This window comes from Theropithecus gelada, chromosome 5 (genome assembly GCF_003255815.1).
Source record: "Theropithecus gelada isolate Dixy chromosome 5, Tgel_1.0, whole genome shotgun sequence".
NCBI lineage: Eukaryota > Metazoa > Chordata > Mammalia > Primates > Cercopithecidae > Theropithecus > Theropithecus gelada.
The window spans coordinates 153,826,559-153,851,958 of NC_037672.1; the positions used below are offsets into that span (position 1 = coordinate 153,826,559).

A 25,400-nucleotide genomic window follows, 5' to 3' on the forward strand; every position below is an offset into this window, starting at 1 on the left:
TGTCGTATTATTTCTGGGGGCTCTATTCAGTTCCATTGGTCTATATCTCTATTTTGGTACCAGTACCATGCTGTTTTGGTTACTGTAGCCTTGTAGTATCGTTTGAAGTCTGGTAGCGTATTCTTTTTGTTTAGGATTGTCTTGGCACTGCGGGCTCTTTTTTTGGTTCCATATCAACTTTATAGTAGTTTTTTCCAATTCTGTGAAGAAAGTCCTTGGTAGCTTGATGGGGATGGCATTGAATCTATAAATTACCTTGGTCTGTATGGCCATTTTCACAATATTGATTCTTCCTATCCATGAACATGGTATGTTCTTCCATTTGTTTGTGTCCTCTTTTATTTTGTTGTGTGGTGGTTTGTAGTTCTCCTTGAAGAGGTCTTTTGCATCCTTTGTAAGCTGGATTCCTAGGTACTTTATGCTCTTTGAAGCAACTGTGAATGGGAGTTCACTCATGATTTGGCTCTCTGTTTGTCTGTTATTGGTGTACAGGAATGCTTGTGATTTTTGCACATTGATTTTGTATCCTGAGAGTTTGCTGAAGTTGCTTATCCATGTAAGGAGATTTTGGGCTGAGACGACGGGGTTTTCTAAATATACAATCATGTCATCTGCAAACAGGGACAATTTGACTTCCTCTTTTCCTAAATGAATACCCTTGATTTCTTTCTCTTGCCTGATTGCCCTAGCCAGAACTTCCAACACTATGTTGAATAGGAGTGGTGACAGAGGGCATCCCTGTCTTGTGCCAGTTTTCAAAGGGAATGCTTCCAATTTTTGCCCATTCAGTACAATATTGGCTGTGGGTCTGTCATAAATAGCTATTATTTTGAGATATGTCCCATCAATACCTAGTTTATTGAGAGTTTTTAGCATGAAGCACTGTTGAATTCTGTTGAAGGCCTTTTCTGCATCTATTGAGATTATCATGTGATTTTTGTCTTTGGTACTGTTTAAATGATGGATTACGTCTATTGATTTGTGTATGTTGAACCAGCCTTGCATCCCAGGGATGAAGCCAACTTGATCGTGGTGGATAAGCTTTTTGATGTGCTGCTGGATTCGGTTTGCCAGTATTTTATTGAGGATTTTTGCACTGATGTTCATCAGGGATATTGATCTAAAATTCTTTTTTTGTTGTCTCTCTGCCAGGCTTTAGTATCAGGATGATGTTGGCCTCACAGAATGAATTAGGGAGGATTCCCTCTTTTTCTATTGATTGAAATAGTTTCAGAAGGAATGATACCAGCTCCTCTTTGTACCTCTGGTAGAATTCGGCTGTGAATCTGTCTGGTCCTGGACTTTTTTTGGTTGGTAGGCTATTAATTATTGCCTCAATTTCAGAACCTGTTACTGGTCTATTCAGGGATTCAACTTCTTCCTGGGTTAGTCTTGGGATGGTATATGTGTCCAGGAATTTATCCATATCTTCTAGATTTTCTAGTTTATTTGTGTAGAGGTGTTTATAGTATTCTCTGATGGTAGTTTGTATTTCTGTGGGATCAGTGGTGATTTCTCCTTTATCATTTTTTATTGCATCTATTTGATTCTTCTTGTGATACGGAGTTCTCACGAGATGTGATGGTTTTATAAGGGGCTCTTTCCCCTTTTGCTAGGCACTTCTTTCAGCCCCTATGTGAAGAAGGACGTGTTTGCTTCCCCTTCTACCATGATTGTAAGTTTCCTGAGTCCTCCCCAGCCCTGCAGAACTGTGAGTCAATTAAACTTCTTTCCTTTATAAATTACCCAGTCTTGGGCAGTTCCATATTATAGAAGCGTGAGAATTGGTACTGGGAGTAGTGGGGTCCTGCTGTAAAGATACCCAAAAATGTGGGACCAATTTCGGAACTGGGTAACAGGCAGAGGTGGGAACCATTTGGGGGGCTCAGAAGAAGACAGGAAAATGTGGGAAAGTTTGAAACATCCTAGAGACACAGAGAGTTCAGAGGACAGGAAGATTTGGGAAAGTGTGGAAATTCTTAGAGACTTGTTGAATGGCTTTGACCAAAATGCTGATAGTGATATGGATAATGAAGTCCAGACTGAGGTGGTCTCAGACGGAGATAAGGAACTTCTTGGGAACTGGATTAAATGTCACTCTTGCCATACATTAGGAAAGAGACTGGAGGCTTTTTGCTCTTGCCCTAGAGATCTGTGGAACTCTGAACTTGAGAGAGATTATTTAGAGTATCTGGCGGAAGACATTTCTAAGTGGCAAAGCATTCAAGAGGTGACAGGGCATAAGACTTTGGAAAATTTGCAGCCTGATAATGCGGCAGAAAAGAAAACCCTACTTTCTGAAGAGAAATTCAAGCCAGCTACAGCAATTTGCATAAGTAACAAGAAGCCAAATGCTAATCACCAAGACAATGGGAAAAATGTCTCCAGGGAATGTCAGAGACCTTTACAGCAGCCCTCCCATCACAGGCATGGAGGCCTAGGAGGGAAAAATGGTTTTATGGGCCCAGCCCAGGGTCTCCATGCTGTGTCCAGCCTAGGTACTTAGTGCCCTGCATCCCAGCAGCTCCAGCTGTGGCTAAAAGGGGTATAGGTACAGCTCAGGCTGTTGCATCAGAGAATGTAAGCTCCAAGCCTTGGTGGCTTCCATGTGGTGTTGGCCCTGTGGATGCACAGAAGACAAGAATTGAGGTTTGGGAATCTCCACTTAGATTTTAGAGGATCTATGGAAACCCTTGTATCTCCAGGCAGAAATCTGTTGTACAGGCGGAGCCCTCATGGAGAACCTCTGCTAGGGCAATGCAGAAGGGAAATGTGGAGTTGAATCCCCTACAGAGGGTCCCCACTGGGGCACTGTCTAGTGGAACTGTGAGAAGAGGGTCACTGTCCTCCAGACCCCAGAATTGTAGGTCCATCGACAGCTTGCACTGTGCACCTGGAAAAGCCACAGAAACTCAGTGCTAGCCATTGAAAGCAGCTGACAGTGGGGCTGTACACTGTAAAGCCACAGGGGCAGAGCTGCCCACGGCCACAGGAGCCCACCTCTTGCATCAGCATGATCAGAAAGTGAGACATGGAGTCAAAGGGGTTCATTTCAGAACTTTACGATTTGACTGCCCCACTGGATTTTGGAATTACATGGGTCCTATAGCCCCTACATTTAAGCCAATTTCTCCATTTGTATTTAATCAATGCCTGTACCCCCACTGTATCTAGGAAGTAACTAACTTGCTTTTGATTTTACAGGCTCATAGTCAGAAGGGACTTGCCTTGTCTCAGATGAGACTTTGGATTTGGAGTTTTGGGTTAATGCTTGAATGAGTTAAGATTTTAGGGGACTGTTGGAAAGTGATGACTGTGTTTTGAAATGTGAGGACATGAGATTGGGAGGGGGGCCAGGGGGCAGAATGATATAATTTGGCTGTGTCCCCACCCAAATCACATTTTGAATTATAGTTCCCATAATCCTCACATGTCATTGGAGGGACCAGATAGGAGGTAATTGGATCATGGGGGTGGGTGCCCTCATGCTGTTCTCATGATAGTGAGTGGGTTCTCACAAGACCTGATGGTTTTATAAGGGGCTTCTCTTTCTTTTGTTCAGTACTTCACCTTCCTGCCGACATGTGAAGAAGGATGTGTTTGCTTCCCCTTCCGCCACGACTGTAAGTTTCCTGAAGCCTCTCCAGCTCTGTGGAACTGAGTAAATTAAACCTCTTTCCTTTATAAATTACCCAGTCTCAGGCAGTTCTTTTTTTTCAGACAGGGTCTAACTCTGTCAGTCACCCAGACTGGAGTGCAGTGGTACAATCTTGGCTCACTGCAACCTCCACCGCCCAGGTTCAAGAAATTCTCCCACTTCAGCCTCCAAAGTAACTGAGATTACAAGCACATGCCACCATGCCCAGATCATTTTCTTTTTTGGTAGGGATGGGTTTTTACCAGACTGGCCAAGCTGGTCTTGATCTCCTGACCTCTGGTGATCCGCCCATCTTGGTCTCCCAAAGTGCTAGGATTACAGGAATGAGCCACCACATCTGGCCTCAGGCAGTTCTTTATAGCACCATGAGAATGGACTAATACACTAGCTAACTATCTGTGGTCACTTGATAGAAGAGTCTTAACACTTCCTTGTATGAATCCCTATATGTTTCAATGTAAGCCTTTACCTATTCAGGAAAGTTATTTTATTATGGCATATCTCTAGCACAATGGTATGATTATTTCTGGATCTGATGCAATATTGGTCTCTCCTCTTCTCAGGTCACATGTAAAATTTCCCTGTTCAACACGAAGAAAAAAGAGAAAGGTCATCTCTTCTTAACAGAATGGACACTTAACACTTTAAGTTATTCTTTGGTTTGTTCAATATAAATGTCTATAATGTCAGCAATATTGAAATTGGTCATTTTGTTTCTCCCACAGCTTGTGCTCAGGGGCAAATGATAATATATCTTTCAAATAAAGAGCATTGGGACGATTTAAAGGTTTTCTTTGCACACAAGTGCACAGGTAACCCTATTCCCACTCCTACCCAGAGTGATAACAAAGAAAAAAGTAGTGGTAAGAGAGCAACATGCTTTCTATTAATCCATCAAGCAGAAAAAAAAATTAGGCACTCTCTAAGTCTGAGAAAATACATACCTCTAAAGTTTTGTGTTTGAGAAATAACAAAATATCTCCAACTAAAAAATAACAAAATTCCTTCAAGGAGGGATTGCCTTCAATCTCTCCTTCAACATACTGTGCATGCTTCTATGACCATTCTCTTCCTAAAATATGGACCAGTACATGACCCTGTTCTTCAACAAAACCATTTCTTCTGATAGCCTAAAAAGGGAAGTTCAAATCTCTCAGCTTAGTATTCAAAGTTCTTCACAATTTGATCCTCTCTACCATTACACACCCACCACTTACCACACCTCCAAGGCATCTCAGGCTCCAGAGAAACACATCATTCTCAAATTATTTTCTCCATCTCCAGTCTAACACTATTTGTAGTTCTCATTTCTGTGTAACCTATCTGTTATTTTATTTTCAGTAACTGTTCCTGAGTATCCATTAGGTACTAGTCAGCTACTGACGTCTTGCCTATTCTTCAAGGCCCAATATACATTACATTCCCATATATCTCCTCATTATGACTAATCTTTCTATGCTTCAATACTTAGATTACTTCTTACTTAAAGCCACAGCACTGTAGCAGACACTATGTTTGCCTACACAACTACAACACACCCTCCTCTTCTTCCTTAATGCTGTGGTGAGTTGTTTAGGTCACTGGTATGGTTTGAATATTTGTGTCCTTGCAAAATTCATATGTGAAATCCTAACCCCTAAGGTGATGGTATTTGAAGACAGGGTCTTTGGGAGGTGATTACGTCATGAACAGGATCACTATTCTTATAGAAGAGGCCCACGAGAGATCCCTCGCCCATTTAACAATGGGAAGACATATGTATACATGTGCCATGTTGGTGTGCTGCACCCATTAACTCATCATTTACATTAGGTATATCTCCTAATGCATGTATACATATGTAACAAACCTGCACATTGTGCACATGTACCCTAGAACTTAAAGTATAATAATAATAATAAACAAACAAACAAAAAACAATGGGAAGACACAGAGAGAAGATAGTCATCTTTGAATGATCACTACTTTTTTCTTTGTTATCACATCTTTGAGCCAGGAAGCCAGCCCTCCCTTGCCAGATACAGAAATCTGCTGGTGCCTTGATCTTGGCCTTCCCAGAATGCAAAACTGTGAGAAACAAAATTCTGTGCTTTATAATCCACCCAGTTTATGGCTTGTTACAGCAGTCCAAACAGGATGAGGCAGTAACCACCATGCTCCAGCACATGCACGACATAGAAGCTAGCATGTAGTTAGTTAAATTGTTAAATAGTTAAATTGTTCTCAGTTATGTATTTGGGATAGGGCAAACATTGATCGGCTTTAGATATTTTTAAGTTCAGTATGCACTTCTAAGGTAGTCATTAAAAATAGAAATGGAGATGGGCTCCTAAAGCAAGTTTTGGGGATATGTAATGAACACTTTAAGCCAATCCGCTTCCCTGCCCCTTGCCAGTGGCTGAGGTAGGCATACCACAGAAAGGAACCATAGCGTCATCCACAACACCAGGCAAATGTTCTTTGCTGACCTTATAGTAGGGTTCCCACAACATATCCTGAAGAGGTACTGAATTGTTTGTTTGTTTGTTTGTTTATCCTTTTTCCTGCCATCATGAACAAGACTGAAATTGTGAATTACAGTTCAAAACCCAGTTACACATTCTCAGGTCTGCAGATTCAGGATGGGGAGAGTGATGCCTTTGTATCTCTCAGGGCTAAAATTTAAGATTGCTTATGCTAAATGTGGACTAGTAGTTCCTTTCCTTTTCCTCAATCCTTTTAAGGGGCTCATGAAGACCTTCTGCTTAGAAAATAAATTCTTATGACGCACTTACTGGTCATTAAAGTCATCATCACCAAATAAACAATATTGCCTTGATTTCATTTGGAGGGTCATGCAACTAAGGAATATTTTTCATTGTTTTCATAAAATAACATTTCCTTAAAATTTTATCACCCACAACTTGCACTGGGTGATTGTAACAGTGATATAAGAAATCTATACTATCCTTGAAAACTATATCTACTAGAGTGAAACACAGAAAATGAGTGTTTGAATTTTTGAGATCTGCATGGAAGGGTTAATCTATCCACTCTTGTCTCTCCATAATAAATTAATAACAATTACTTAGAGACTGTTGATGGTAAAGATACACAGTTATGGTATAAATTAGCAAATGAACAAAAAGTAGCCTAAACATAATCAGTAACAGTAATAACTGTACTCTATTGCATATTAGGACTGGCGGCATTTTATCTTAATTGTCTACATATTTGCCTCCCTCTTGACCCAGACTATGAGCTACTTGAGGACACGAGCAATCTCCTACTTACTGCTGTTTTCTAATTACCTACCACACTGAACTCTGGTTTGAATATTTGCATCCTTGCAAAACTCATATGTGAAATCCTAATCCCTTACTGCGGTAGGTAATTAGAAGACAATCAATGTTTGTTGAATTATAAGAGTAAATAAATGAGCAAATAATAAGGTCACATTTATTTTATTATAAACAGAAGGAAGATCAAAAAATGTCTAAACTTTTTTCATTTTAAAGAAAAACTAATTTTGATCATCTGACATTCTAAATATTTTAAAAATCTGTTTATTTCATTTAGCAGATGTAGCATTCCTATAACTCATTAAACTTTTTCCTGATTGGACCAGTTATAGTATTTGTTCTAAAAGAAACTCAGGTGTTTTGGTGAAGATGAAGGACTATTTTAAATTGGACCCACTGATTAATCTATCCTTTTTCAAATGCTGTCTCTCGTCATCTTTCATTTCGTAAAATCTTACACACAATATGTGTATTATTTACTTCAGAAGAGGAACAAACAGAAAAAAAAAAATAAGATTTCTACTAACAAAATGTCCCTCTGGGCTGGGTGCAGTGGCTCACATGTGTAACCTGAGCACTTCAAGAGGCTGAGGCAGCAGGATCATCTGAGGCCAAGAGCAAAATCAGTCTGCACCATATAGCAAGACTCTGTTTCTACAAAAATAAAAATAAAAATAGCCAGGTATGGTGTGTATACCTGTACTCAAGTTAATCAAGAAGCTTAGGTAGGAGGATCACCTGAGCCCAGGACTTGAAGCTGCAGTGAGTCAAGATCACACTACTGTACTCCAGCCTGGCCAATAGAGCAAGACCGGGCCTCTACAAAAAGTGTTGTCCCAGGGATACCATGTCACTGACATCAGAATCCTTGAAGGAGACATAATCAATAAATAATAACCCTATGACTGTAAAACAGAGGACTAGAAGCCCACTGATAACTCATCCATGACATTTCTATATTTAGCCATCTATTCTCTCTCTCTCTCTCTTTCTCCTCTCTCTCTCGCTCTCTCTGTCTTTCTCCCTCCTCAGATAGCCTCTATCTCTCAGGTCTTCCACCAGAGACCAGAAACCTTCATAAAACACTCACACAGACAACACTGAAATGAAAGTCATATTTCAGTATTTTTTACACAAAGACAGTCCTAGCAATATATGTATATGCATATGTAATTTTCATTTTTCCCCTTTCTGCCTGCGCAACCTGAATGCCCTGCACCACATTGTTTGCATATCCTGGTCAGGCTGTAAAACTAATAAAACCTAATTTGTATCCAACTTACTTAGTATATTGTAATAATAGAAATTTTCAATAGCATAAACACTTTGTTCATCCTACGTTTTTATTTATAAAAGATTATTAAAGAAGGGCAACAGGGATATGAAGACATAAGTCAAACATCTTACTTGAGTATATCCTCTTTTAAAAACACAGCTACAAATACTGATCCAGATTTTTTAGACTTGCCTATGTTTAGCAATCAAGAAAATATTAAAAACATGGCCGTTTAAATTCTTACAATGCATTTAAGGGAGACACATTTGTATTTTATTTCCATAGCACTGCCATGGAAAATAGCTGATATTACCATCTTATCAAAGGGAAGTTTAAATATGAACTTAAGGGTACCAGGCACTGTGAAGGAAAACTTTATTTTGCTTGACAACAGTCTACATGTTAGTTGCATCATAGACAAAGTTATGCAGAAAAACTCCTCTTGGTTCATTGCAACTAAAATTGTAGGATTAATGATAGAAAGAAAATTGTGGTTTTTAATGCAATACTGAACTGTCAGGAAAGTTAGATAATTCCTTGGGGATTATGAGAAATCAAAATTTCAGTAAGGTAAATATGTCCTGGAACATGGTGGTTATCTACTGAAAGCTGGTATGCAAGGAGCAGAGTTTAATGGGCCACAGGAGGCACAGAAGCCAGGGATGGATATGCTTTCTCTAACATTTGTCTCTGTAAAATGGACCACTCAGTGAGAGAGTATAGGGACATATCAGTAATCAGTCTGATGACTGACTTCTCAATAGCCATAAGACAATGGAATGGTATCTTCAAGACACTGAGAGAAAGTAAACACACGACCTAAAACTATATATTCAATCTAACTAACTTCTAAGAATGAAAATTTTAACTAAATGATAAATGTGTATTTACTACCAATAGGCTTTCACTTAATAAATGTTTAAAGACTGTATTTAAGGAAGAAGTAAAATAATCCTACAAGAGAAAACATTCTGAAAATCAAGAAGAAACGAAGAGCACCAAATGTAGACATACCTGTAAAGATAAACAAAGGTGATTACACAAAATAATAAAAAACAATGTCTAATTTGTGGAGTAAAAAATATGAAACATTTATCTCAATAACCATCACATGCAAATCAGGAGTGGTAGTAACTGCGGTGAGAACCAAAACCAGCTTGGACAATAAGGACCAAAACCACCTACCCTACCCAATTCACTGTTTACAGTAACACGATTTATCTATTTTACTGTCTTCAGTAGAGTCCAGGAGATTCTTACCAAGGAAAATAACTTTACTGTTCATTATAGGAATTTCCTAAAAGAACTGTTAACTTGTTCAACTGAAGCATCAACAGTTTACTACCTAATACTACTGAACTCCTGTCCTCAAAATCCTTGCCTTGGTATTTCTGCCTCTTCCAAACTATTATATCCTGATTCTTGTTCAGTCCTAATCAAGTCCCCAAACTGAAAAATTCATCTTAGACCAAACTCCAAATTAACAAAATCTGGTGTGGCTTTTCTTCCTCCAATTCACTATTAAATCTGTCAAGGTAAAATTTTCCATCACTACAGAAAGCAAATAAACTCAGCTCTGTTTTCTCAACATAGTGTCATGGTGTCTTAGAAACTAGCATTTAGTTAGTTAAATCATTCTCAGTTATGTATTTGGGATAGGGCAAACGTTAATTGGCTTTAGATATTTTTAAGTTCAGTGCACTTCTAAAGTAGTCATTAAAAACAGAAATTGATGTACAGTCTAAATTAGTAGAAAAGAAAAATGGAATAAGAAGACAAGCTAAATGAATGCAAGAAAGGAAACCGAAGCAACAGGAAAATGAGTACAAAACATGAAACAGAATAGAATCCAAAATATCCACACAAACAATCAATGTACTAGATTAAATTCCACAGTGAAAATACAATGATTTCTTTGGAATTTTTTAAAGTTACTCATGTTCCTTTCTAGAGAGACAACTGTAACATACACAGACACAAATACTAACATCACTGTACACATACAAACAAGGACATAAGAAAGTTGAAAGTGAAAGAACGGAAAGAAAGCCAGACAAAATCAAAATTACTTGATGTTGCTACATTAACATTACGCATAATATACTTTGAGGCTAAAACAAAAGATTAGTAACAATAAAGAATATTACATTTCTGAAACTGTTTGCATCAACTAACATAATTTTAAATGACATAAAGCTTTCAACAGACCAACAAGGTGAAATTTGCAAATATATGTATCCTCTATTAAAATAATTTAATGCAACTGTCTCAGAAATTGATATATCACAAAGAAAATATCAGACAAGATACAGATGCTGTGCACAACTGCAAAAGTTGATGTAATACGAACATAAATACACTATTGCAAGAACATGCATTCTTTGAATAAAGAATATTTGAAAAAACTAAATATCTGAAGCATATGAAGCAATTATTAAATTTCGAACAACCTCATTCTTTATTCAAAACACAATTAACTTACAAATCTATAACTGCATTTTAAAAACTCATATATATATGAAAATTTAAAAATTGCTTCTATATAATCTATGCTTTAAAAGAAGAAAACAATAGATATTGTAAAAATCTTAAACTGGACAAAAAATAAAATACCACAATATCAAAATTGGCAGGGCGCATGTAAAATAGAGTATCTATAAAGAAATTATTAAGTTTATATGAACAATTTAAAAATAAAACAATTAAAATAACATTCAACTTCAGAAGTTAGAAAGTACTTCATAACAGAAGAGAACAAAGGATATAATGAATGTAACAAAATAAATTTAAAGAAAATATATATATAGAGAGAGAAGCTAGCCATGTGGAGAAAGAGATGTGCTTTGTGGAAAATTATTCATAATTTCTGCTTTGAATAATTCCCTCCTGGCTATTTAATTCCAATTCTATCGGAGCTCAGCACCTTTCATTGCCTTTGAACTATTTTACAACTCAGTAAGGTATAAATGATTTATATCAAATAAAAATAATTATTGTCTATAGACATATAAATAATGTCCAGTGAAAGTTTAATTGACTTCTCTCCCTCACTGTGGAAGAGGCCATTTTTGCCTCCATTTGCACATTTATTTCTATATTCCCAATCTATAACTGTGTCTGTTCTTTGAATTGTTATTAAACTGGTTATAACATCTGACTGACCCCTTTATTAATAAGTTAAATAAAACATTTAATACGTGTTTACTTAACATCTGCAGAGAAGTCATAATTTTACCTTTTAAAAACATTACTCTTTAACAGTCATAACAGAGCCGAAATTTGTTTCTTTGAAAGAACAATGAATAAACCAAACCATAGGCAAAACTGAGAAAAGAGAAAAGCAAAGCAAAATAAAGAGTGAGCACAAAACAATATGAGCAATAAAACAAAAGACATAAAGATGCAGCAGAAATTAAAACCTATTAAGGAGACATTGTGAAAACACTAATGACAATAAAACTGAAAACTTCAAAAAAATGCCTAGAAAACATAAAATGAATAATTGTCTTTGAGAGTGGACTCATAAATGGATGCTAAAAAAAATTGGGTGATAGACTGTCACAGAACAAGATTTGCATGTTTTTATCCCCCCAAATCACATTGATTACAGTGTAGAAAAACATAGCACATTCACAACAGAGAAATCTGGTGGATCATCACCAAACTCATGTCATGGATAATGCAAGAAAGTGACATTATAAGCAATCAGAAATACTTATCACAAAAGCATTCTGGACAATATATTTAAGCAGGACCTAATTATGAAGAAATATTAAGATAAATTAATATTGAGAGACAGTCTATAGAATGGTTAGGAATTGTTCAAAATATCACTGTCATGAAAGGTAAGAAAAGACAAGGAGACTCTTCACACTAAAGAAGACGAAAGAGTTACAATAACCAAATGCAATATAAAATTTATAATTTTTTATTAGGTCAAAAAGATGAAAAAATGATTTAAACACATTTGGGGATGACGGGAAACACTGGGTAAGAGTTTCATATTAATGTTCAATTTATTTCACATCATAGTGGTACTGATGTTCCATGGGAAATATCCTTGTTCTTAAACAACACACAGTGGGTACACAGTGTCATAATGTTGGCAGCTTACTTTTAAATCCAAAAGAAAAGAATAATAAAGATATTTTGCCAACGGGGAAAATGCTACTTAGCAAAATAAAAATGAAGGAAAGTACTTCAAATGATAAAGTAAATTGAAGGAAAACAAAACAAAAACAAAACATAAACCTTCATCGACCATCATACTCAATATTGACATGTTAACAGCAAATCCTTTAGTCCCAATGGCTGCAGGTGGAACAATTTCAGCAAGAAAGTTAATAATGATAGATTTTGGCTGTAACACCAAGAATAAAATAAATACTATTAATTTTTACTAATATAAATGACAGAACGAAGAAATGAAAAAAGGAAGGACAGACAAACTTCTTTGCTGAAGAATTCCAAGTAATATATGCATATACCCTTTAGAAGGTGGAGCGTAATCAGTATCTCCTTGAGTATGGGCTAGAGTTAGCTACATATTTACAAATAATAAAATATTAAAGGAAAATATATTACCTTACCAGAGCAGAAACCCAGCAGACACCACCATACATAAGTGATCAAAGCTAACATCACCACTAATAAGTAAGACTGGTTGTATGTACCTCCTGATATGATAAGAGCGTATCACCTATTTGGAATTCTTTCCCAAAACTTATAATCTCAGTTTAAGCATGACAAAACGTGTGAACAATATAAACTGGGGGGATTTTCTACAAAATACCTGACCAGTACTATTCAAAACTGTCTAGCCACGAGACACAAGGAAAGAGAAACAGTCACAGATTCTAGGTGACTAATGAGACATTACAACTAAATGTAATGAGTTTAATCTGAAAAAGATCCTGAAACAGAAAAAGGTGATAAACTGGGAAGAGTGCTGACATCCAAATAAGACCTGTAGTTTAGTTAATAATACTGTATGAATGTTGATTCTTAGTCATGCAAATATGCCAAAGTATGTAGGATGCTAACACTGGAGGAATCTGAGTTAAAAGTATAGAAAACTCTCTGTACTATCTTTACAACATCTTGTAAATCTGAAGTTATTCCAAATCTTAAAGTTTAAGTTAAAACAAAGAATAAAACCAGGAAGAAGACAAAGGTATATACTAATTCAATCAACAACCTAATAAGAGATAGAAAAGGAACAGTAAAAGACTCAGAAGAAAAAAAAAATATTTCTTCTCACAAACAATATCATCTTTTGCATAATAAAATATAATTTCTACAACTGTCAAAATAAATGAAAAAGCTTAGTAAGTTTTCTAGACATAAGATCAATACTAAAAAATCAATTGCATTTCTAAACACCAGCAATATACAGTTAGAAATGTAGTGTCAAAGAAAGATTTTAGCAATAGCCTATAAGGAATCTAGAACTAACTCTAAATAATGGATTATTCATAATAACATCATTATGAATAAAATTTTAAAAGCATATAAACATTAAAGAAGACTCCAATAAATGGAGCAATGTAAATAAAGTTCTCAAGGACAGAGTCATTATTACTGTGATGTCAGTTCTCTGCAAAATGATCTATACATTCAATGTTCTTACAATAAAAATGACAACAGTAGTTTTCAATGAACTTTACAACCTATTTCTCAAGGTTGAAAAGGTTGAAACCAGTAGCTTTCAATGAACTCTACAACCTATTTTTTTTTGTTGTTTTTTTTTTTTTTTTTTGAGACGGAGTCTCGCTCTGTCGCCCAGGCTGGAGTGCAGTGGCGGGATCTCAGCTCACTGCAAGCTCCGCCTCCCGGGTTCACGCCATTCTCCGGCCTCAGCCTCCCGAGTAGCTGGGACTACAGGCGCCCGCCACCTCGCCCGGCTAGTTTTTTGTATTTCTTAATAGAGACGGGGTTTCACCGTGTTAGCCAGGATGGTCTCGATCTCCTAACCTCGTGATCCGCCCGTCTCGGCCTCCCAAAGTGCTGGGATTACAGGCTTGAGCCACCGCACCCGGCCTACAACCTATTTTTATACTAAAAAGCAAAACAGCCAGAATGCTCCAAAATGGGAATAAAATAAGGTGAGATTTGCTTACCACAAAGCTTCTAGAATGCTACAGCAGTTAAGACGGTGTCATTCAATTAAGAAAAACAAAACTGAGTAACAGAAGAAACAGAGCAGACTACATATAGAAACCCAGTCTGCAAGCTAGCTGGCTTTGCACTTCATCGGGGAAAAGAATGACTGTTCAATAAATGACGCTGGCATACTACTGGATACCCTCCTGAAAAACCTCATACCACAAACATAAATAAATTCCAGATAAATAATGAAAAATTAAAGGTAAAATTTAAACAGACAAACAGATCAATAGAAAGGAGCAAAAGACACGAGCGGGCATGATAAAAAGGTAATATGAATGGCCAATAATAAATATAAAAATTTCTCAACCTTATTAGTAATCAGAAAAACAAAATAAAACCAATGGGAAGGTACAATTTCACACTTACCCATATTACAATGTTTTTAAAAGACAGATCAGAAGTTGGTGAAAATGCTGTGCAACAAAAATTTGTGTATATTGTTGGGAAATGTATAAACTGATCACTTTGAAAAAACAATTCAACTCTACCTAGTAAAGCTGAAAATATAAATGTCTTAAAACACTGAAACCATTCTCAGAAAGTCTCAAAGTTTTCTTCCTCTTTTGCATAAGGAGAACTGGAAACAAGTCAAATGTTCATCAAAGCAGAAGACACAAAAAAGGTTATTTCTATGATGAAATATTATACATCAAAGACAATGAATGATCTAATAAGCTATCTGCCTCAATATGAACTAATTTTAAAAGCATAATTTTTTTTAGTTTTGCTTGTTCTGAAACATACGTTAAATCATAAAAGAAAGCACACAGTATTACTCCATTGATACCTATTTCAGAATAGCCAAGGAATTAACTATTTTTGTAAGATCACATATAGAGAAATATGTACTTCTTATAAAATTATAGAGAAAATCAAGAGAATGAGTAACAAAATTTAGGACAATGATTATATTTGCAGTGACAAGAAGGTGTAATCAGGGAAGAATATGGGTAGTGGGTGTCACATGGCTCTCTTGGTGTTGACCTGTGGGAACTGGAACTCTAGCAAAAAGCACAAGAAAGTGCTAATAATACTCCAGTGACTGCTACTTTTGTAATGAAGTCCTTTGTCTCTGACCCAGAAGTCTCCTATCTTCCATTAGCATCCACAAAAGGGATAGGATTACTTACTACTTTGCAAGTAAGGCAAAATCTTATACCCTTTGTAATTTTTGACAAGATTATGTTTACATAAAAAAAAGACAAGAGGTGCAGTACAGCATGATGAAAACCTGACTAAATAGGTGTTAGGAAAAATGAGGTTAGCATTTGTTTAGGTACAAAATCTGAATGAGATCTAGGGCATCTGCTTTATTCCTCTGGTCGTCTTCTAAAGATAATCAGGGTAGCTTGTAGTTCTCAAAGTCTAAAATTATAGATGTAAGGAAAAAAACATGAAATATACAGTCACAGAAAGAACAAACGTGAAGAATATGTAACCATGGAAATGCTAAAGATAAAAACTGTGATGACAGCAAGTACAAAGTTTATTTCATTTGTACTGAAATATTTATTTCTAATATACCATGAGATGAAAATTCTCTTTTAACTTGTATATCAAAGAGAAAATAAAAAATCCAGTGAAGAAGTTCAAGTAAAATATTTTCATGTTATACAAATGTCATTGAAGTGAAAAATCTTCAGTAAGACCACCCAACCTTGACAAGTGTATTCATATGGGATTTACAGAGTAATATTTGTATGACATACAGTAGGTGGTCTTTTGCGTGGGTGAAATACTCCAGCTGACTTTGGTTCATGAATGCTTCTAGGATAATTATGATGAATTCCTACCTGGCAAGGCATAACGTTAGCCTAAATATCTAATGCTGCTTTCTGAACTGTATGTCTTCTTTGTGATGTAATATTCAAACTTCTTAGACCTGTGCATGTGTATGTATCCAGGTAACACATACCCGTGGACAGAGCTTTTTCTTTTAGTTGGTTATCATTTATTTTATTGATTTGACTATGAGGAAGGTCAAATATAAGATTTTCAGCACTAACCGCAACTTAGGTTTTCTAGTACAACTATATTCCTTTATACAGCTTTGTATTCTCTATTCCTTATTTTAAATGGTTTTATTCCATATATGCCTTTTTACCATAAATTATATTAAATCATTTTAGAAGAGGTAGAAAATAATGACTATGTACGCACAATGTGTCTTCTGATTTTAAATTAAGACTTCAAATAAAACATAGCTTCAATGAGGCTGGAAATTTCTTAGATCATCAGAAAAATAAAACAAAAGATGTCACTTAAAATCAGATCATCAAAATTAAGCAATTTGAAAGACTTTAACAGTTGTTACATTGTTGGAATTTCAAGTATGATAACTTACTTGCATATGTCATCTTCTGGGTCTTCAAGCCCAAATCTTTCATCAAACGTAAGTTGTATCCATACATTTTCCTCTACTGCTACTAATCTCCATACCAAGACTGTATTTCTTGGATAAGTATGAGGAAACCTTGGGCTGTGAATACTTCCATTAGTAGACACAGTAATAATTCTCTCATGCTGAGGATCTTGTACTCCTAAAGCAAAAACATAGACACAGGCATACATTTAGAGTACAGATTTCTAAAATTATAGGTATCAAAACAAATGTTTATTATTTACACTTTACCTCAGACAAGTGCTGAGTGTGTTTTATATGATATACGCCAAATACCAATCTTCCCAGAACTAATCCAGAAAAAAGATTATTTTATCATTATTGAATAAAAACCTGTTTCATATTTATACTTGAAAGAACATAGCAAATTACTCTTTCAAGGAATTTAATTACTGAAATGTCAACTATAAACTCTTCTGGAGTCGTAAAATCACAATAAAGCTGAGTTAAGAATCAAATTTCTGAGAAGTTATCAAATACGAGACATTTTAGGATAAAAATAAACTAGATATAATTCTATTTTTAAAAACACAAATAATGATTTTAATTCCCTAACTTAAAAATAAGAGCTGCACAGCTACAGTCAACTAATTATTCAAAGATTTGCATTAATTTTATATACGGAAAAATAAGAAGGGTATTAAGATAGTTGAGGAAAATGAAATATGAGGATAAAAGAGGCAGAAGTGGATTAGTAGAAAACACTGTTTTCAGCTTTTCTCACTGATCTTTGAAATGTCAATTAGCATACCATACCACACACCATTTATAGCTTCTAACCTCTTTTTATTACCATTGCTTTAGAAACTGAGCTGGCAAAAGGTTCTTAATAACAACTCATTATTTGGACCCATAACTTCTGGGGGAAAAAAAAAATGGCATGTAATACAAGTTCAGAGCTTCACATAAACTGGAATTACTAAATAACCTCAAATCTTAAATGACTCTGAAAAGTAAAGCAAGATCAAAATAATGATCTCAACCTCTTGTTATAAGGGATCTATCAGCAGTACATGAAAATATTAAAATACAAAAAATGTTGCAAGACTTCTCAATGCATGAATACACAAATATGAATTTTAAATCTCCAAGGGCAGAGAATAGTACAAAACAGCTTCCAAGTTTACTAGGCAAGGTATCTTTTCACATTTATGAAATGCTAAAACATACTGTTAATAATATCTCTCTTCCTTTTTATTAGAATATTGGGGAGAGAACTGAGGGAAAGGGCAAGCTGGCACTGCTGAGAAAAGAAGTATTCCTATACTCAACCAGTTGAGATTTAATAATGAGATGAAACCCACAATTGATAAGTTATAAAATAAGCAGTCATTAAACCACTACAAAAAAATGTAAGAACTAGGCTAGTTATAGGCTCCAGGCCATAAAAATCCATTTAAGGATGCTAACTTCCAATGAGAAAGAAAAAACTTTTAAATATCCCATATTGAATTTCTAATATTATTTTATTTTTAAAGAAGTAAAAGCCTTAGACTGGACCTTGAACACATGAAGTGATGTGCATGGTAGGATATCTGACAATTTTTTAGTGCAACTTTTATATACTCATAATATCACAACAGTCTTTAGCAATGCCTCATTGGTTTTCATAATTTGGAGATATGCTGCACAACACTGAACACTGTATTTGCAGTAAGATCATGGAGAGATTACCATTACTTTATAAGCACCATTATTCATTAATTTGCCCCTCAACATCCACTCTCTTATATATACTTAATTACTCTCCAAAATAAGATATCATTGTATTCACTGCCTTTGGATATGTGCCATCAAGCTGTGTAACAGAGTTTACTAAGCCCTATGAAATCATGACATTTTAGATTAAACCCTACATTTTTCTTCTTTCTTCCTTTTGTCTTTGTATTATAGTTTTCTGCCTTTTCCTCTTCTCCATTTATTTCACTTCCAAAAACCTAAGTCCCATTCCACCAACCTATTCTCCCTCTACTCAATATCTTAAAAGTCTGTGTCTTCTTTTATCTTCACACCAGTGATCTCACTTCCTTTATGATAGGCAGAATTCTAAAATGATCTCCCCCTGTCCCTCATCCTTTCATAATCCTCTCCTTGAGTGTGTGAAATCTAATGGGATATTACTCCCATGATTAGGTCAGATGACTTTGAGTTATCATATCTGGGTGGGTCTAACTTTATCGAGTTAGAGCCCACAAGTTAAACTGGGTCCTTCCTAAACCCAAAGAAATTTCAAACTGTGAGAGATACTTCAACAGGAGGGTGATCTTTTATTGCTGGCTTTGAAAATGCAGAAAGCCATATGCCAGTGGATGTGAGAAGCCTCTAGAAGCTGAGAACAGTCTAAGGAAGACAACCAGCAAGGAAATGAACACCTCAGTTCTAAAAGATTGAGGACGCTGGTCAGCTTGGAAGCAGACTGTTCTCCACAGCCTCCAGAAAGGAGTCTAGTCTGGTGGACACCTTTATCTGAACTTTCTAAGACTCTGAACAAGAATCCAGTCACACGGTGCCTGGAATTGTAACTGACAGAACTGAAGTTGATAAAGGATACTTTAAACTGCTAAATGTGCAGAAATTTCTTACATAATATTAGAAAACTAATACACCTTCTATCGCACACAAAGCTGTTTGAATTATGGGTATTTCTTTTTGCTCACAATTGTCAGCACTAAGTACAGTAACTGCAGCTACTTTTCATTTAGTATTTATGTTAATCAAAATACGTTAACATTATTTCACATTAATAAGATACAATTTAAGAACACTGCTCTAGGAAACTTCCTGAAAGACACAATGTCAAGGGTCGTGTATTAGTTAGACTATGATTAAGGTTAAAGAACAACCTCTTTAATCCTAAACTACCCCAAATAATTGTAACGTTTTATTTATGAGATATAATTAAATAACTGAATGCCTACATTCTTCTCAGTGCTTAAATTTTTCCTCAGCAGTAAGCACCCTATACAGAACATGTTTCCTCTTAATAGATGCTAACATTTGATACTGATATTGGCTGTAATAATATATATAAAATAATCAACACCTTTTCTATGCATATTATTTAGCACCAGTGTATCTCCTAAGAATATAGAAGGAATTATAAAGTGAGAGGAATTCTCCACATAGACAAATTTTATTAAGAAAACAGGCCGGGCGCGGTGGCTCACGCCTGTAATCCCAGCACTTTGGGAGGCCGAGACGGGCGGATCACGAGGTCAGGAGATCGAGACCATCCTGGCTAACACAGTGAAACCCTGTCTCTACTAAAAATATAAAAATTAGCCGGGCGAAGTGGCGGGCACCTGTAGTCCCAGCTACACGGGAGGCTGAGGCAGGAGAATGGCGTAAACCCGGGAGGCGGAGCTTGCAGCGAGCCGAGATCGCGCCACTGCACTCCAGCCTGGGCGACAGAGGGAGGCTCCCTCTCAAAAAAAAAAAAAAAAAAAAAAAAAACAAAGAAAGAAAAAGAAAAAGAAAATAATGCTCGGCCCAGGCACTGTGGCTCCTGTCTGTAATCCCAGCATTTTGGGAGATAGAGGCAGGTGGATCCCTTAAGCTTAGGAGTTTGAGACCAGCCTGGACAACATGGTGAAACCTTGTCACTAGAAAAAAAATACAAAAATTAGCTGGACATGGCGGCATGTGCTTTCAGTCCCAGCTACTTGGGAAGCTGAAGTGGAAGGATCACTTAAGCCTAGGAAGTTGAGGCTGCAGTGAGCTGCAAAGGCACCACTGCACTACAGCCTTGATGACAGAGCAAGACCTTGCCTCAAAAATTAAAAACAACAACAACAACAAAAACATTAAAAAGAAAGTAATGATCATAAACTCTTGAAACTTAAATTCATTAACTATTTTCAAATATTTCTTTTAAAAATGAGTTTCTCCCTATTGTCCGAAGTTTCTTCCAATAATGTACATATTTCAGAGGTACTTACAGTCATTTATATCAATAGTCCTTCTCATCTTGGCAACTAGTATTTTTGATGAATTATTTTTTTCCAATCAGATTTATTAAAATCTAGCATCTACCTTATTTTGCTTCAAAACAAATGCCTTTTATCCAAGGCACTCATTACAAATATAGCAGTGTTTGGCATATAATCGAGAAAACTACATGGCTATTAAAAGATCTGAATTCTATTTTTATGTCTTCAGTCATAAAGCGCATGGCTAAAATATATATACTTAAGTTTGTGTTTACATCTTTTTTTCCCTTTATAATTCACTATTCAATTAGACTATAATTAAACATAATTTAAAGACTGAAAATCTGGGCCTTATTTGTGGTTAAAAAAAAATATATATATAAATTTTCTTTTAAGTTAAATTGCTGCTCCCAAAAAAATCACCTTGAAATGCAAAGAGGTTTGCCACCAAACACTTATGATTTGCAGATGACTGTCAAAGTTCTATGTAAATCTCGCTTAAGCAACTAGGCCTATAATCAGAAGAAGAAAGAAAAAGAAGCAACAAACATTAAGTTTACCAAATTAAGACTCTGTGTTTATATTCTGTTGTTTTAACAGTCATTTTTTGAACATATAACTTTACTAGTATTTTAGGGATGAGAAAAGTACCCACTTGAGAATATTTTATTGAACATTTGCTTTTCCTATATCCAACAGACAGTATACTCAAATTACCAAAAAACCCTACAAATGTTTATAGTCAAATCACTAAAATATTTATCACATGATCCTTGCATACTTGTATACATTAACAAGAATCAATCCTGTACATCTTAATGAGCTTGACACGAAAAATGAAAATACGTATGCTACATTTTAAAAATTATAATTATAGACAAATTCAGATTACCATACACAACCCCTCTTAAGGTAGAAGTACTGAAAACTAAAATGAATAAAAAATTTAAAAAAGGAAAAGAGAGAATAATAACATAAATACTGTAAACTTGTTGACTATATATGTAAATATACAATTCAATCATATAGAATCACTATGTATCTGTAAGTAGCCAGTTCAGCACTTAAAATCAATGCAATTCTATAGTGTTTACCATACATTACATACTCTTGATTTCTTTAAAGAAATATCTATTATGGGTGAACGAAGGTGGTAGTGAGAGAATCATAAAATGCAATTCAAATTATAATCCTTCAAAATGCTACATTATTAATAAAGATAACACGAATGAGGAAGTTTCTGGATAATATACAACTCCTAAAAAATCATCTATGTCTTTATGCTAATGTTTTACATTGATTTTAGCAGAAAAGAAATGTCAGATTAAAATTAGGTAAAAAGAATTAGGTCTCTAATCTTGGTTTAGTTTGGCAGTTGTAGATTCTGCTCCTCCGTTTCACGTAGGCAAGACTGTATTAACGTGTCACCAGTAAACAGATCTGCCTCACGGATGTCCTGTGACATTTTGGATGTATTTGCTTGCGAATATGTGTGATTTTCAAACTATGTAAAAATGCATTTCTCTTAGAGTGAGATGCATATATTTCCCATTCTTACTCTATAAACTGATAATACACACATTCACCCATTTAATTTGTGCTTTGCTATGCTGTTTTTTTCACCTGTGATAACTTTTCTATATCCTAATGTTGCTAGTTTGTGGATATAGCTATTTCTGCATCTGCTTTCAATCTCCTTAATTCTCAACTAACAAAATTCACTTTTAACAACTGTTAGTTCAAATCATTGACATACATATATATATATATATATATAGTTTCACTGACTCCATGAGCTGGTGTGTTTTTGCCTAGGAAATCCAGAGTAATTTCATCCTAATCTTATTTGACTTTGTAGAGAGCAGGTATACTTGAGGTCCACAAAGCAAACAAATCTCTCTCCATCAATTTCAAACTATATAGATTTATTCCATTTGCAAGCTTAATATTTTAAATTCTACTAATATAAAAGTATGATGATGGGCTAGAGGGAAAACCGACTTTAGTTTCTGCTTTATCATCATTTCCTGTATCTTTAAGACAATAGCAAAATAGAACAACCAACAAAGCTAGTGTTGGTTACCTCCAACTATTTACCAATTACACAAATAAATATTCCTTAAGGAAAAGTAAAAAAAGTGATTGCTATATTCAGTAAATCATGGAACTACTCCCATTATTTAGAATATGTCCAGCTGAGGCTCTTGAGCTTATCCCAGAAGACCGTTAATCATTTTATTCCTGAAGGAAAGAAATAACCAAAAATTATATATTGAGAACCTGTTTCAAGTACTTCCACAGGTGCTTAAAAACGAAGCTCTGTCCTCTTCATGCGATAACCTCTAGGGTTGTAATTTGATTTCATTCCTACACCAGCTATACTAGTAAACGAGCCAGTTTCAGATGTTACCTCTTTTGGAAGGCAACAGTTGATCCCTGGGGTACATTCCCTTTTGGAGTGAGTATTTTAATCATAATGTATGGATTCACTTTTCTACCACACTACAATTCCTAGAAGGTCAGCTGTATTTATTGAAGCCCATAACCTGTTCCTGGCACATGGCACCACCTAATACCTATTGATACTCTAGAGAAACTTGACATTATACAAATGTGGCAGAAAACAATTTTACGTATTACTTCAACCATTCATCCTTCACTCCTGAACTTCCAGACACTGTATATGATAAAGATAATATGATTTACAATTTATAGACTGTAATAAAGTCCCTTAGTCTACATTTGATATGTTACTCAAAGTTCATCCGTAATAACCTACAACCATATTTCAGCAGAAAGTGGTAGGACTGAGAGTACGCATTATTGAGATTTGCCATTTTCTTCATATACCTACTTATTTTGAAAATATAACACATTTTATAATGTACCACACCTTGCGAATGCCACAGTTATAGTCATTATTTTATCTAAACTGTAAAATATGATCCATTTGATAATAAAATCTGTTATTTTAGGCAAGCCACTTGATATCTGAGGGTTTTTTTTTTTTTGATAAACTGGAGATAATCACAGGTTGATTTAAAGTTCAAATGAAATGATATTTGTATAAAATAATTACAAATCAGTATATAAGTAAATGGAAAAACACTGGCCATCATATTCTGTTTAATTCAAATGGAATGAGAGAGAAAATTTACCCAAAATACTAGATTTCCTGATGTCATCAGAAAGAAGACATATGTAAGATATAACACATCATTGGTCATCTGTATAAGCCTTCTGATTTTACAAACATCAAATTGATTAAGCAAGAAGCAGTGGTTTTTAGACAGTGATTTCAAATTTCTGATTTCCTTCTACAACTTAATTAAAGAAGGAGGAAAAGGAGCAATTTTGTAGAAATTTTATCATTTCTTTGACTTGATGCTGTCTTCAAAAAACACTTTGAGGTTCTCATGAATCTACTAAGAAGTACAGGAACTTAACCATTAGCCTGTTGTCTATGAACTCTGGTAAGAAATGGGGGCCTGTGTTCAGGAAGTACACAGCAAAGCTTCCATATGCAATGAAGGAATGTTAATATAGCCAGCATCTTCTCACCATCCCTCAACACCACTATGAAGTAGCCACTGAATAAAGGTTGAACTGACCCTAGCCAGAAGTATTCCTGGAAAATCAATATAAGCCCATTTCCCTCACTGTGTGACTCACTCAGATAGGCCAATCAGAGTAAATGCAATGGCTTTTTTCCAAAAGTGGGGGACAAGACAATTTCGGGTATAGAAGTGAAATTTTGAACTCCTGCAGCCATTTAGTCATCATAATGGAGTCTAGCCTAATGAAAAAGTTGATGCACAAAAGTGGGCAGATATGCAGTAGTACTGAAAAATGGAGCTAGATCCCATCTCAAATCACACAATAAAATCACTGCAACTCTAGGTTTCTCAGTGTTGTGAATAAATAAACAACTTTTATTATTAAGCCAGTAAGAGTTAGAACTTTCTATACTTACAGCCAAAATAATTATGTAGTGAATATATGTTTCGGTTTACCTGGAATAGACTTATTTAAGTCTGTTATGCTGCTGCGATTATTATCACGAATGCCACTATTTCTGCCCTTGAAAATATCCCAGTTTGCATCATAAAAGGCTCAGCAGAGAGGATCTATAAAATTTTTCTGGCATTGAAGCATGTGACATAGAAATGTTAATGATTTGACAACATGGTATTTTTGCCTTAAGGTAATGGTAAAAATAATCTTATTTTTCTTCTATACAATGGGATATGACATTTAAAAATGAAGGCTCAATTATGGAAGAAAAATAAGCAATAATCTTCTTACTTATTATGAAACAGGATAAACGGCCAAGTATATAAACACAGAATCTCCTCAAAGCCTTTATTACATACCAATTAGTAATGAATATAATTGCATACACACATAATTACACACCCCACTTAGTGAAACATGTTTAGGCAATACTATAATTTTTTATTCTGTTAAATTGTACATTAAAGAGGCCAAAACCAGAATGTGGGAGAAAAAAATTAGGAGTAATTCATATTACAAAGGAAGCATTCACCTTAAAGGTTCACTATCGATTTTTAAAATATGTAATCAACTCTCTTATTGAATTAAAATTATTATTCAATATAGAAAGTTCACATAAAATATTAGGCACCCTAAAATATCTGAAGCAGAATAATACATTTACATCTAATAA

General features: G+C 35.2%; 1 protein-coding gene across 1 annotated transcript in view; it reads right to left on the reverse strand.

Annotated features, from left to right (window-relative positions):
* The window catches only part of PDGFC (platelet derived growth factor C), a 214,395-nt gene that overhangs the window by 79,709 nt on the left and 109,286 nt on the right, over positions 1–25,400 (reverse strand). Inside the window, exon 2 of the mRNA XM_025386594.1 lies at positions 16,728–16,923. Coding sequence (XP_025242379.1) covers positions 16,728–16,923 — 196 coding nt within the window. The remainder of the gene's footprint in view (positions 1–16,727; positions 16,924–25,400) is intronic.